This window comes from Pelophylax lessonae, assembly GCF_965119305.1.
Source record: "Pelophylax lessonae genome assembly, chromosome: 13".
Lineage (NCBI taxonomy): Eukaryota > Metazoa > Chordata > Amphibia > Anura > Ranidae > Pelophylax > Pelophylax lessonae.
The window spans coordinates 22796989-22810199 of NC_138780.1; the positions used below are offsets into that span (position 1 = coordinate 22796989).

Genomic DNA, 13211 nt, shown 5'->3' on the forward strand with positions numbered 1-13211 from the left:
ACATTACAGGAATGCTGAGGCATCTGAACGACTTTTTTTTTTTTTTAACTAGACCCTTTTAATTCTAAAGAGTTTCTGTGCTAAGACTATACAGTACAGATAACCATGTGCTCTATGAATGAGATAAAGAAGAGACAATGATACGTAAGAAAATCCGTCTTTTCAGGGAAATCTTAGGACAAGGGGTCATGACATGTAATTGAAGCACAGATGAGTGTTACCTTACTCCAGTTTCACTCTGTACTGCTGTGCTATGCTATATCTTGCAGAGAGTCACTTATACAGATACTGTTGCAGTGTCCCTTGAACACACAAACCTATGAGACATTGAACGGGCGAACAGTTTTTGCCATAAGCCAGACCATCAAAATTAATTCTGTGATTTCGCTAGGAAATAGGAGACTGTGGTCACTCCTATTATATATAGTTATATATACTGTGCTGCATCACCTGCTTTTTAATAATCTCAGTGAGAATAGTCCTGCAGTAAAATGGAGCCTCCTCTCTGATGTATGGTCAAAGACAGTACATATAAAGCCAAAACTTGTTTTTTACATTTGGATAAAGTAGGAAGGTGCTTCTCTTCACTTTCTGTCTTGCAGACCCAACAGGCAGCATTAAGAAATCTCTCCAAAGTGTGGGAAGTCTCTTCTTAAACAAGTGTCCCCATTGCAAGAACTCCCCATGGCCATATTGGGTCAATAGCCATGTGGTTATATTAGGTCCATGACATCAAGGGCATCCCCAACCCTTTGCGTACGTGCAGTGGGAAGCAGGGAATGCCATGGGTGGTGCTGACTGGGTCGGTTGGGATGGGATCATGTCAGAGCTTCCTATGGGTTCTACCAAACTGGATTTCAACCGAGTTCAAACCAAACCAGCTTATCCATATTGGTGACAACTCAAAATTTTGGATTTGTCATCACTTTTAGTCCAAGGAACAATGGTCACCAGGACAGTTAGAGGAGATTTTTATATATATATATATATATATATATATACATACATACATACATACACATGCAGTATCTCACAAAAGTGAGTACACCCCCCACATTTTTGTAAATATTTTATTATATCTTTTCATGTGACAACACTGAAGAAATGACACTTTGCTACAATGAAAAGTAGTGAGTGTAAAGCTTGTATAACAGTGTAAATTTGCTGTCCCCTCAAAATAACTCAACACACAGCCATTAATGTCTAAACCGCTGGCAACAAAAGTGAGTACACCCCTAAGTGACAATGTCCAAATTGGGCCCAAAGTGTCAATGTTTTGTGTGTCCACCATTATTTTCCAGCACTGCCTTAACCCTCTTGGGCATGGAGTTCACCAGAGCTTCACAGGTTGCCACTGGAGTCCTCTTCCACTCCTCCATTAAAACATTACAGAGCTGGTGGATGTTAGATACCTTGCGCTCCTCCACCTTTCGTTTGTGGATGCCCCACAAATGCTCAATAGGGTTTAGGTCTGGAGACATGCTTGGCCAGTCTATCACCTTTACCCTCAGCTTCTTTAGCAAGGCAGTGGTCATCTTGGAGGTTTGTTTGGGGCCGTTATCATGTAGGAATACTGCCCAGTGGCCCAGTCTCCGTAGGGAGGGGATCATGCTTTGCTTTAGTATGTCACAGTACATGTTGGCATTCATGGTTCCCTCAATGAACTGTAGCTCTCCAGTGCAGGCAGCACTCATGTAGCCCCAGACCACGACACTCCCACCACCATGCTTGACTGTAGGCAAGACACACTTGTCTTTGTACTCCTCACCTGGTTGCCGCCAAACCATCTGATTTAAATAAGTTTATCTTGGTCTCATCAGACCACAGGACATGGTTCCAGTAATCCATGTCCTTAGTCTGCTTGTCTTCAGCAAACTGTTTGCAAGCTTTCTTGTGCATCATCTTTAGAAGAGGCTTCCTTCTGGGACAGCCATGGAGACCAATTTGATGTAGTGTGCGGCGTATGGTCTGAGCACTGACAGGCTGATCCCCACCCCTTCAATCTCTGTAGTAATGCTGGCAGCACTCATACGTCTATTTTCCAAAGACAATTTCTGGATATGACGTCGAGCACTCAACTTCTTTGGTTGACCATGGCGAGGACTGTTCTGGGTGGAACCTGTTCTGTTAAACCGCTGTATGGTCTTAGCCACTATGCTGCAGTTTCAGGGTCTTGGCAATCTTCTTATAGCCTAGGCCATCTTTATATAGAGCAACAATTCTTTTTTTCAGATCCTCAGAGAGTTCTTTGCAATGAGGTGCCATGTTGAACTTCCAGTGACCAGTATGAGTGAGTGAGAGCGATAACACAAAATTTACTATGCTAGTAAGTTTATAGGAAGATACAAGTGTCCTCAAGTTATTACTATTCCCTACTGGAGTATCCCACGGTTACCCTGCTCCCGTCCAGGTTCAAGGCATGAAAAAGAATACCCCTAGACCAGGGGTCTTCAAACTTTTAAAACAAAGGGCCAGTTTACTGCCCCTCAGACTTTAGAAGGGCCAGACAGTGACCGGTGGGAGTAGGAAATGGTGTTAATGGGAGGAATGGTGCGCCATCTTTGGTGTCAGTGGGAAGAAAAGAGCCCCATTTAGGTGCCTTGGGGAGGAATAGTGCCCCACCATTGGTATCAGTTGGAGAAATTGCCTCTCATCAATCGTGTCAGTAGGAAAAATTACCCCTTGTCATTGATGTCAGTGGGGGGAATAGTGCCCTATCATTAGTGTCAGTGGGGGAAATAGTGCCCCATCATTAGTGTCATTGAGAAGTATAGCCCCTAATCGATGGTGACCAATGGGAGGAATAGTGCCCTGAAGGCCAGATAAAGGCAAGCAGAGGGCTACATCTGGCCCATGGGCCATAGTTTGGAGACCACTTCCCTAGAATAATCATTGAGCAAGAAGAGTGACTGAGACTGTGTGCCTGGCTGCTAGTACACCTCCTGGGGAAAGAACCTTGGGACCAAGCCAGTGGGCCTTTTAGGGGGTGAGCACTACATAGGGATGCACCGATCCAACTTTTTTTGACCCGATACTGATAACGATATCTGGCGTTGTGAAATCGCCGATACCGATACCGGAACCGATCCAGAGCTTCACACAAAGCAAGCGGCTGCAGTACAGAGCAAAGCCGCTGCTTTATGTGTACAGCTCCTCCATTCACAGGCGGAGTGCATCTGATATCACTCCGCCTGTGAGCCGGGACTATACAGGAAGTAGCGGCTCCCATCCCATACTACTACTGCACCAAGTAAGGGATGGCTGAGCCGTTACTAAGCAAAAACCGGATCGGCCAGTGGATCGGTCAATGTTACCGATCCCCCGATCCAGCTATAATGGCCATATCGGCGCCGATATCCGATCCGAATATCGGTGCATCCCTAGCACTACACCTAGGTAGCCATAAACATGGACTTTGTCCAAATTGGTTACAACTGAACACATGATAGAGCAGGCACACATTTTCTAAGACACAGAGTTCTTCAGAAGTCCATTCATTAGAAGGAAAAAACATTAAAATGGATCAACTGAATAGGGTTAGCCTACCCCCTCCAAAGTTGTGCTTACTTTAAGTCTTCTTTATCGGGGTCGGTGTTGGATTGAAATCCAGCCGCTCTCAGCAGGTCACTTCCACGCGGGTGATGCCACGACCATCGCTGTGTATTCAACACAAAAAGAAACCAGTGTTATATGATATTTCATACATATTAATCTAGAGACGAAGATCAGATGTGGTTCAGTACTCACAGCTATCCGCCTCTGCTGGAAATGTGCAAATGTCTTCTTCAGGTCATTGTCCAAGAGCTTGCAGGGGACCACAAAGTACTTGGAGAGGCTGAAATAAAGACATAAAGGATTATGATGCCTAAAGTAGGCATTTGCTGTCTGTGTCAACTCAGGAACCAGGTTTAAATAGTTTAAATGTTAGAGAGCTATTTAAAGCAGAACTAAAGTGTAAAAACACAATTTGGTAGTAGGAAGGTACTTCACCACAGAAGAGACAGGCGGTTTGCAATCTTCTTTAAAATGTACACTGAAGGGTGTATTTATAAAGAATTCATTGGATGAATGTGACATACGTTCACCTATTCTCAATTTAATTTGCCTAATACAGTGATTGTCAGCTCCATCGGGTGAACTCCATTATGGCCACTAGATGGAGCTGACGATCATAGGAAATCACTGTATTAAAAGTGGAACTAGGCCAGTGATGGCAAACCTTGGCACCACCCCAGATGTTTTGGAACTACATTTCCCATGATGCTCACCTGCACCACAGAGTGCATGAGCATCATGGGAAATTTAGTTCCAAAACATCTGGAGGTGCCAAGGTTTGCCATCACTGAACTAGGCTATAACCGAACACCACAAACTGAAAACACTATTTAACGGGTAACTTCCCCCCCAAAATGGGAAGTTCTGCTCTTCCTCCTCCATTAAATTTGGCCCAATTTTACTTTTTTTTGGGGGGGGGGGGGGTAGCAGGTACCTGATTTTGACAGGTTCCCACTCCCCCACTTCTGGTTAGATCACTGCGGCGATCTGAGTGGAAGTTTGGACCCCACCTCCTTCTCCCGCAGCCTTCTGGGACACATCACAGGTCCCAGAAGACTGTGGGACCAATCAATGTGCAACGTGGTTTGCGCATGCACAATTAAAAGCTGTCTGTGAAGCCTCAAGGCTTCACTGCCCATTTCCTCTAGTGAAGATACTTGCACCCAAAGACATTTGAAGAACCGGCTTGGGTGAAGACACTGTTGGATCCAGGGACAGGTAAGTGTTCTTATGTAGAGCTCCCCTGACCTCCAGAGGCAGGGTGGTGACCCCAAAGAGAGGGAGGGCTGACATGTCACCTCGGGGTACAAGTTGCTAGGCATGGTGGGTGAAGGTAGAAAGTTGAAGAAAAGATGGGCGCCAGTCACTTATATGAATGAGGAAAAAGGCGTTTATTGCTCAGAACAGCAAACAATTCAGAGAGAAAATGGGAAGGACACATGAAGGCAGCTTTCACACTTGTGCGACCTAAAAGTCGCGTGACTTTGACTGGACTCGAATCGATGCCTGTGTAATCTTGAGGTCTATGGACCTCAAAACGCATCAAAGTCAAACTAAAGTAGTGCAGGGACTACTTTCAAGTCGTTGTGACTTAAAGTCAAAAAGATATGATCGGTACTCATTGGAAATCATGGGGGGGGGGGGGGGGGGTTGGGAATGTTATATAGCAGAATGTGAAAAATATTGTTTGTTTTTTTTCAGAAAAAAAAATAAAAATCACAGGAGGTGATTAAATACCACCAAATACCACCAAAAGAAAGCTCTATTTGTGGGGAAAAAAAGGACATCAATTTTATTTGGGTACAGCGTCACATGTCCGCGCAATTGTCTGTTAAAATAAAGCAGCGCTGAATCACAAAAAAACGGCCTGGTCATTAAGGGGGCAAATCCTTCCGGTCCAGAAGTGGTTAATATAGAGAAAGCTGTATTTGCTTCTTCTGCAGCTTAAGATTCTGGGAAACAAATGCGCATATTTTCAGGACTCGTTAACCAATCATCGCTGTGGATTGTGCCAGCATCTGCTATAGGTTAATTCCTTTGAAGCTGATGTTCCTTCTGGTTTCATAATTATAGGTTTTCTTTCTGCTTCCTAAATACCAGCTCTGGCCAAATATGAAATTAACAATTTATATATATATATATATATATATATATATATATATATATATATATATACATACATACTACAAACAAGCTTATCGCATTCCTGTGAACTATGAACTAGAATAAAGCAGTAGGAGCAATGTCATAATCCAGGAACCTTGTGCCGATAGTCCTCAATAAGATCTCTGTGTCCTTGTGGAGGTCCTCGGGTCCTAGGCCCAAGCTGTATATGGAGCCCTGACTTGTGCCAAGTCAACTTTACTCCTCACCCCCTCTTAGCACTAGACTCTTCACCTTCCATTCAAATCCCAGAATGTAGAGGTTCTGGCATCCAACAGTCAGGACAGTGCTCAGCATCGGAAGAGGGGAAGGACTTAATCTTGACTTGGGCAGAAGTCAAGGCCTCATGTACAGCCCAGGGGTATAATCCAAGAGACTCAACAATGATAAAGCAACGGATTTAAGGAGACTATTCATTCCTTGTCCCCTATTCACTCCCACCCTCTCACCCACCTTTAGAGTTGGTTTGTGCACAGAAAACATAATTTCACGCCCAGAAATCCAACAACATATTCTAGGACTCTCCCAAAGTACACTCGGTCCCATGCCACCATCTTCTTCTGAGCTCACTGCAGATGGGGGTGCAGCTGTCCCTGTTCTTGCAGCCGGCCCTGTGATTACATGCACACGCTATGGCGCAACATTAGGGGACTGGCTGCAAAAACTTTGAAGACAGAGATGACCCCACTTATGACGAAGCATGGTGCATGCACTGTACGGTACCCTGCAGCCTCCTGAGATTCATGGCATGGGCATCCCAGGAGGAAGCGAGCAACTGTCAAGCAAATCAAGAAGTGCAAAGAGGTGTACCTGAGAAAGGTATCCCCCCAACTTGCAATACATAATCGCAAATTTTCAAAAAATTTGATAAAAATCGGATCGCAGAAATGGGAACCAACTGTAAAAGAACATTCGTTAAGAAGAGAAAATAGCCTAAAGAACATTCTTTTTTTTGCCCCATTCATAAAGAACAAACGTACATGCTGATTCATTGGGGAGATGGCTATTCAAATTTTATGGAAATAGACTGGAAAGTGTCAATCTCCTTGGTCTAGCAAACCCTTGCTGATTCATTGGGGAGATGGCTATTCGAATTTTTGGAAATAGACTGGAAAGTGCCAATCTCCTTGGTCTAGCAAACCCCTTCTGATTCACTGGGGAGATGGCTATTAAAATTTTTGGAAATAGACTGGAAAGTGTCAATCTCCTTGGTCTACCAAACCCCTACTGATTTATTGGGGAGGTGGCTATTCAAATGTTTGGGAAATAGACTGGAAAGTGCCAATCTCCTTGGCCTAGCAAACCCTTGCTGATTCATTGGGGAGATGGCTACTCAAATTTTTGGGAAATAGACTGGAAAGTGCCAATCTCCTTGCTCTAGCAAACCCTTGCTGATTCATTGGGGAGATGGCTATTTAAATATTTGGGAAATAGACTGGAAAGTGTCAATCTCCTTGGTCTAGCGAACCCTTGCTGATTCATTGGGGAGACGGCTATTCAAATTTTTGGAAATAGACTGGAAAGTGCCAATCTCCTTGGTCTAGCGAACCCCTGCTGATTCATTGGGGAGATGGCTATTCAAATTTTTTGGAAATAGACTGGAAAGTGCAAATCTCCTTGGTCTAGCAAACCCTTGCTGATTCATTGGGGAGATGGCTACTCACATTTTTTGGAAATAGACTGGAAAGTGCCAATCTCCTTGGTCTAGCAAACCTTTGCTGATTCATTGGGGAGATGGCTACTCAAATTTTTTGGAAATAGACTGGAAAGTGCCAATCTCCTTGGTCTAGCGAACCCCTGCTGATTCATTGGGGAGATGGCTACTCAAATTTTTTGGAAATAGACTGGAAAGTGCCAATCTCATTGGTCTAGCGAACCCCTGCTGATTCATTGGGGGAGATGGCTATTCAAATTTTTGGGAAATAGACTGGAAAGTGCCAATCTCCTTGGTCTAGCAAACCCTTGCTGATTCGTTGGGGAGATGGCTACTCAAATTTTTGGAAATGGACCGGAAAGTGCCAATCTTCTTGGTCTAGCAAACCCCTGCTGATTTATTGGGGAGATGGCTACTCAATTTTTTTGGAAATAGACTGGAAAGTGCCAATCTCCTTGGTCTAGCAACCCCCTGCTGATTCATTGGGGAGATGGCTACTTGTTTTTTTTTTGGAAAAAGACTGGAAAGTGCCAATCTCCTTGGTCTAGCAAACCCCTACTGATTCATTGGGGAGTTGGCTACTCGAATTTTTTGGAAATAGACTGGAAAGTGCCAATCTCCTTGGTCTAGCAAACCCCTGGTTTCTCATTAAAGAGAACCTGTCAGACCAAAATAGTACCACATAGGTGACAAAATTAACGACACCCCCACCCAGGTCAGTTTGCATATCGCAGTGCGAACTTTCAGTTCGGACATCAATCTGATCACATAGGTATGAACACCCATGTGATCCGATTCTGGTGCGGACCCAAAAAAGGGTCCTGTGCATGTTATGACCGAATGTGATGCAAATTCAGCCGTACAATCTGTATGACTGAATTTGGTATCTCACAGACATCACATGTGATTTTCAGGGCAGTGCGCTCCGAGTCACATGCGATGTCTGTCATATGTCCCATATGTGAATCAGGACTCAGCCGTCAAGCCCTGTTGTTACCTTTAGAACAAGTCAGAGTCAAAGTTAGCACACAACAGGTGACAGGTGTAAGCCTCCGAGCTAAGCAACAGAGAAAATCAACAGAGAACAGACAAGGAATTTACATGTCCTAAGTTATTTGTCCCTTTACTCTCATGGCATTACCTGGTACAGGTGTCACAACGCTCGTTAAGGGGCGTCACTCTCCAGGCGGTCGCGCCGAGCCTTTCTATTTCATTCTCCCAGTCTCCTGCTGACTCAAAAAGCCTTGTAGGGTAGTCCATTTGGGCTGCGCTTTCCCGCCTATCTGTCAACAGAGAACAGGACATTTCACCACCTAAATCAGAAAGGTATTAAAACTCTGAAAGGTATTAAAATTCAAGTTTCCACTCTGGATGCATTCAACAAGACAAGGCAGATGAGCATCAGCTCCACCTAGGGGCCATAATGCTGTATTTTCCTGAAATGCCTCAACCAGGAAAGTACTGCACTTTGAACAATAGATGGAGCTGACAATCATAGGAAATAAACATATTAGATGCATTACTGGGATTATTCACGAAGGCTGATACAATCACAAGCAAGTTTTTTTTTTTATAAACAGACCCCTTTTAATTGGAATAAGATGTTGGCAGCAGATTGCCTTGATCCTTGACTCTCCTTCGCCAGTCAGCCCCGACCAAGCTGTCCCAGCTCCCCCCAACTACCCGCTGCTGGCCAGGTCGGGAACCCGGTGAGTAGAGAGTACCCGGAGTGGAGCTTCAGTCTGGAATGGGGGTCAGGAGGAGGCCGGGAAGAGGAAGAATAGGAGGGGGGGGGGGGGCCAAGTCGCTGCACCATGGGCCTCTGGTTTGTACTCGCCCCCTGGGCCAAAAGGCGCGCGAGCAACATAGCCCCATGTCGGTTCGCGCAGGAGGGCCAGCCTGCCGCAGTATATCTGCGGCGGGTGGTCTGGAAGCGGTTAAAGGTGACAGTTTTTTTTTTTATTTATTTCTTAGGTTCTTGGTGGTGCAAAACCTAGAACGAAAGAAGCCCACATGTAAACAAAAAACGTGTACGTGAAACACACACTGAAAAGTGCACTTAAGGGTGTTCCTTTTAGTCCACCCCCCGAAGGGGTAGGACCCCCACCCTGACCCCTGGGGCGCAAGGCTCCTGATGGGGACATCGGTTTACATGGTCTGCCTAGCCAGAAGGCCTGGCAGACCCCATTCTTCAGGGCAAGATCCATCACATCCCTGCTGACAGAACAGAGATCTGCCTTGTTTACATAGGCAGAGCTCCATCCAGTCTGTCTCCTCGCTAATCAGCGGGTGCCGGCGGACATAAGTTGGCCAGCATCCGCTGATCGGCTTGTGCTGATACTAATCACAGCACCACCGTGGTGCCTACCCTACTGGAAAGCCACTCTGCTGCCGTACTCATATGTGAGTCAGTTGGCAAGTGGATAAGGACCGAAAAGGTTCTTACCCACTTCTAGACCGGAAGGATTCGCCCCCTTAATGACCAGGCCATTTTTTGTGATTCGGCACTGCGTTACTTTAACGGACAATTGCGCGGTCGTGCGACGCTGTACCCAAATAGAATGTATGTATTTTTTTCCCACAAATAGAGCTTTCTTTTGGTGGTATTTGATCACCTGTGCGATTTTTATTTTTTGCGCTATAAACAAAAAAATGAGCGTCAATTCTGAAAAAAAAAAAAAAACACAATATTTTTCACTTTCTGCTATATAACATTCCCAAAAAAATAAAAAAATATTTTTTTTTTCATCCTTTTAGGCCAATTTGTATTCTGCTACATATTTTTGGTAAAAAAAATCCCAATAAGCGTATTTTGATTGGTTTGCGTAAAAGTTCTCGCATCTAAAAACGAGGGGAAGATTTATGTCATTTTTATTTATTTTTTACTAGTAATGGCGGTGATCTGCGATTTTTAGCGGGACTGCGACATTGCAGTGGACAGATCGGACCCCTAACTGACATTTTTGACACTTTTGGGGGGACCAGTGACATTACTACAGTAATCAGTGCTAAAAATATGCACTGTTACTGTAATAATTACATTGGCAGGGAAGGGGTTAATCCAGGGGTGATCAAAGGGTTAAGTGTGAGCCTAGGGGAGTGTTACTGTATGGGGGAGGGACTTGTGGAATCAACACAGAGACCTGTGATCCTAAATAGGAGGATCACAGGCGCTCTATATTCATTCCAGAGAGACCAACGGTCTGCTGTGTTTACAACAGCAGACCGTCGTTCTCTCTCCACGGGGAGCGGGTGCCCAGCGGCAATCGGGGGCCTACGGCCCCGTGGACAGTGCTGTATTTTGGCCTAGGCCAACAAGGCCCAGGCCTAGGGCGGCACTTTGCAGGGGGCAGCAAAAAAGCTCCCCCTCCACCTGAGACTCTATTGGCTACTGGTTGCTAGAGCCGCCTCTCTCATCCCCCGGTCTCTCTCACCCCCCCCTCTTTCTCTCTCTCACCCCCTCTTTCTCTCAACCCTCCCTCTCTCTCTCTCACCCCCCCTCTCTCACTCTTATCCCCCTCTCTCTCATCTCTCTCACCCCCCCCCCTCTCTCATCTCCCCTCTCTCTCTCACCCCCCCTCTCTCTCTCTCATCTCCCCTCTCTCTCTCATCTCCCCTCTCTCTCTCTCATCCCCCCCTCTCTCATCCCCCCTCTCTCACCCCCCCTCTCTCTCATCCCTCCCCCTCTTTCTCTCCCTCACCCACCCCCCCCTCTCGTGAGATCTCAGGGGTTCATGCTGGGACTTTTAGTCCTTCAATTTTTAAGGGAGTCACATCCGTTAAAAAGGAAGTGGGGCAAATTTACATAGGATGGGGGGGGGGGGGGCGCCCAATTTTAGTCTTGCCTAGGGCAGCACAAAACTAAAATACACCACTGCCCGTGGATCGGCATTCCCGCTGCCTAATGGGGGCCGGCGCGTGCCCCCAGAAGCGCTCCCGCGAACCGCCATACAGGTAAAGCGGTTTGCGCAGCTAAGCCAGCCTGCCGCAGTAAATCTTCGGCGGGAGGTCAGCAAGTGGTTAAAGTAACGCAGTTCCATAAATAAAAAAATGGCCTGATCATGAAGGGGGGGGGGGTAAATTTTCCCGAGTTCAAGTGGTTATGAGACCGGAACATTCCTTACACTTGCTTAGCTCTTCTAGTAAATGATACCTGGCCTCTGATTGGTTACTGTAAGCAACACTAAATGCTTGTACACACTATGAGAAAATCGTGCAAACATTTTCGTCCGAGAAACGATCGTGTACGTTTCTGATATTGTGTATACAACTTTCAACAGCTGATTTCTGACCTTCCGAACGAAAATTTCTGAAGTGACAAACTCTAAAATGTTTGATGTGTACCGTTTCCGGACGATTTTTAGGCAAGAAAAATCAGAAACGAAAGACTGCGCAGCATTCGGAAACAATAAATAACAAAATAAAAAGCCTTTGTCCTATGAGAATGTTCGTACATTATTTCCATCCTCGGATCCGGCTTGATGTGAAACCAGGGAAATCGGACGATCGCTCTTCTCCCTCCAAACACTTTAAACCCAATTAGCCTCAAACATGGAGAAGTCAGATTTTCAGATCTCCTTTTCGGGACAGCTATGCAGTTCTTTTTTCAGACATCTTTATAAAAGAAGAGCTTTGTATCTAAACTCTGTTTTTGTTTGTTGCAAAGTTTTTTTTTGTGTTTTCATTGTCTTCTTCTTGGCTGCCGTTAAAGGACAAGAGATGGGCTTGCGGTAAATTCTCAAGCGAATTCTGCCAAAAATAGGCAGTGACCCCATCCTGAACCCGTCTGGTTTGTCTGTACGTTCAGGCTTTAATCACTGCCAAGACATAACACTCCAGGGGGGCGGCCATTGTGTGCCCGAAGCCTTGCCAAACTTTTCTTTTTTGTGTTGGAAAAGTATTCCAGCCTACTGACACAATGCCGGAGCTAAAAATATTCCTTCTAGTTCTCCGTGGTATTTCGGTATCCTGGCGGCTTGGGTTTGGTTCTGGCGCCTTCTGGATTCTGATGCCTGTTTTATGATAGGCTGCTCCAATGCTAAAGCTTGCCGATGAGGCTGCCTTCTTGCCCTTCAGCTTGGTGCTTGGCTTACTGGCCTGCACATCAGATGTTGGCCAGCGGGCAGTGCCATCTTAAGAGCATTGTAGGCCCCCAGGCAATGCAGTGCACTGGGGCCCCGCCTACACAATCACCCACGAGAAATAAAATGCAAATTCTCAATAACGCAATATTTATTGGTACAGCAGTGCCAGGCTAATGACAGCTTCCAAGTTGGGCGGCTGGGTCCGGTGAACACACACACACGGACGGGAGTCAGACTTGACTGTCCTATGTGTGCCAAACTTTCTGGTGAGCCATTTGACATACCTTCCCTGAGCACTGTGGTGACCCCTATAAGAATCCCTATCACCAACCTATCACCTTGCCTGGAATTCTGATTATTTATTTTGGAACCCTGGATTGTTATCCTTATAAGGTGTAATATTACACCAAACATAGACTGATACGTTGTGGACACTATTACCGTATATACTCGAGTATAAGCCGAGTTTTTCAGCACATTTTTTTGTGCTGAAAACGTCCCCCTCGGCTTATACTCGAGTCAAGAAAAAAGAAAAAAGTTCCCGGCCGCTCCGACGTGCTTGAGTTTTAAAAATGGCGCTGCCCGGCGCATACATGTCATTGCGCACGTGCCGCCGCCGCTCGGGAGAGGCCGGGAATAGCCGAAAGTATACGAGCGGCGGCGGCGCGTGCGCAATGACGTGTCGGCGCCGGGCGGCGCCATTTTTAAAATGAAGGCGCCTCTGGAACAGGTAAGGGAAACTGCTGCACTACCTG

The 13211-nt window shown here is 45.8% G+C and overlaps 1 protein-coding gene across 2 annotated transcripts in view; it reads right to left on the reverse strand.

Annotated features, from left to right (window-relative positions):
• MTMR11 (myotubularin related protein 11) overlaps nt 1-13211 on the reverse strand; it is a 113236-nt gene that overhangs the window by 34192 nt on the left and 65833 nt on the right. For both annotated transcript variants that reach the window (XM_082242757.1, XM_082242758.1), the window contains exons 7-9: nt 8514-8655; nt 3748-3835; nt 3568-3656 (exon numbers count right to left, since the gene is read on the reverse strand). In XM_082242757.1, the coding sequence (XP_082098883.1) occupies nt 3568-3656; nt 3748-3835; nt 8514-8655 (319 nt within the window). The remainder of the gene's footprint in view (nt 1-3567; nt 3657-3747; nt 3836-8513; nt 8656-13211) is intronic.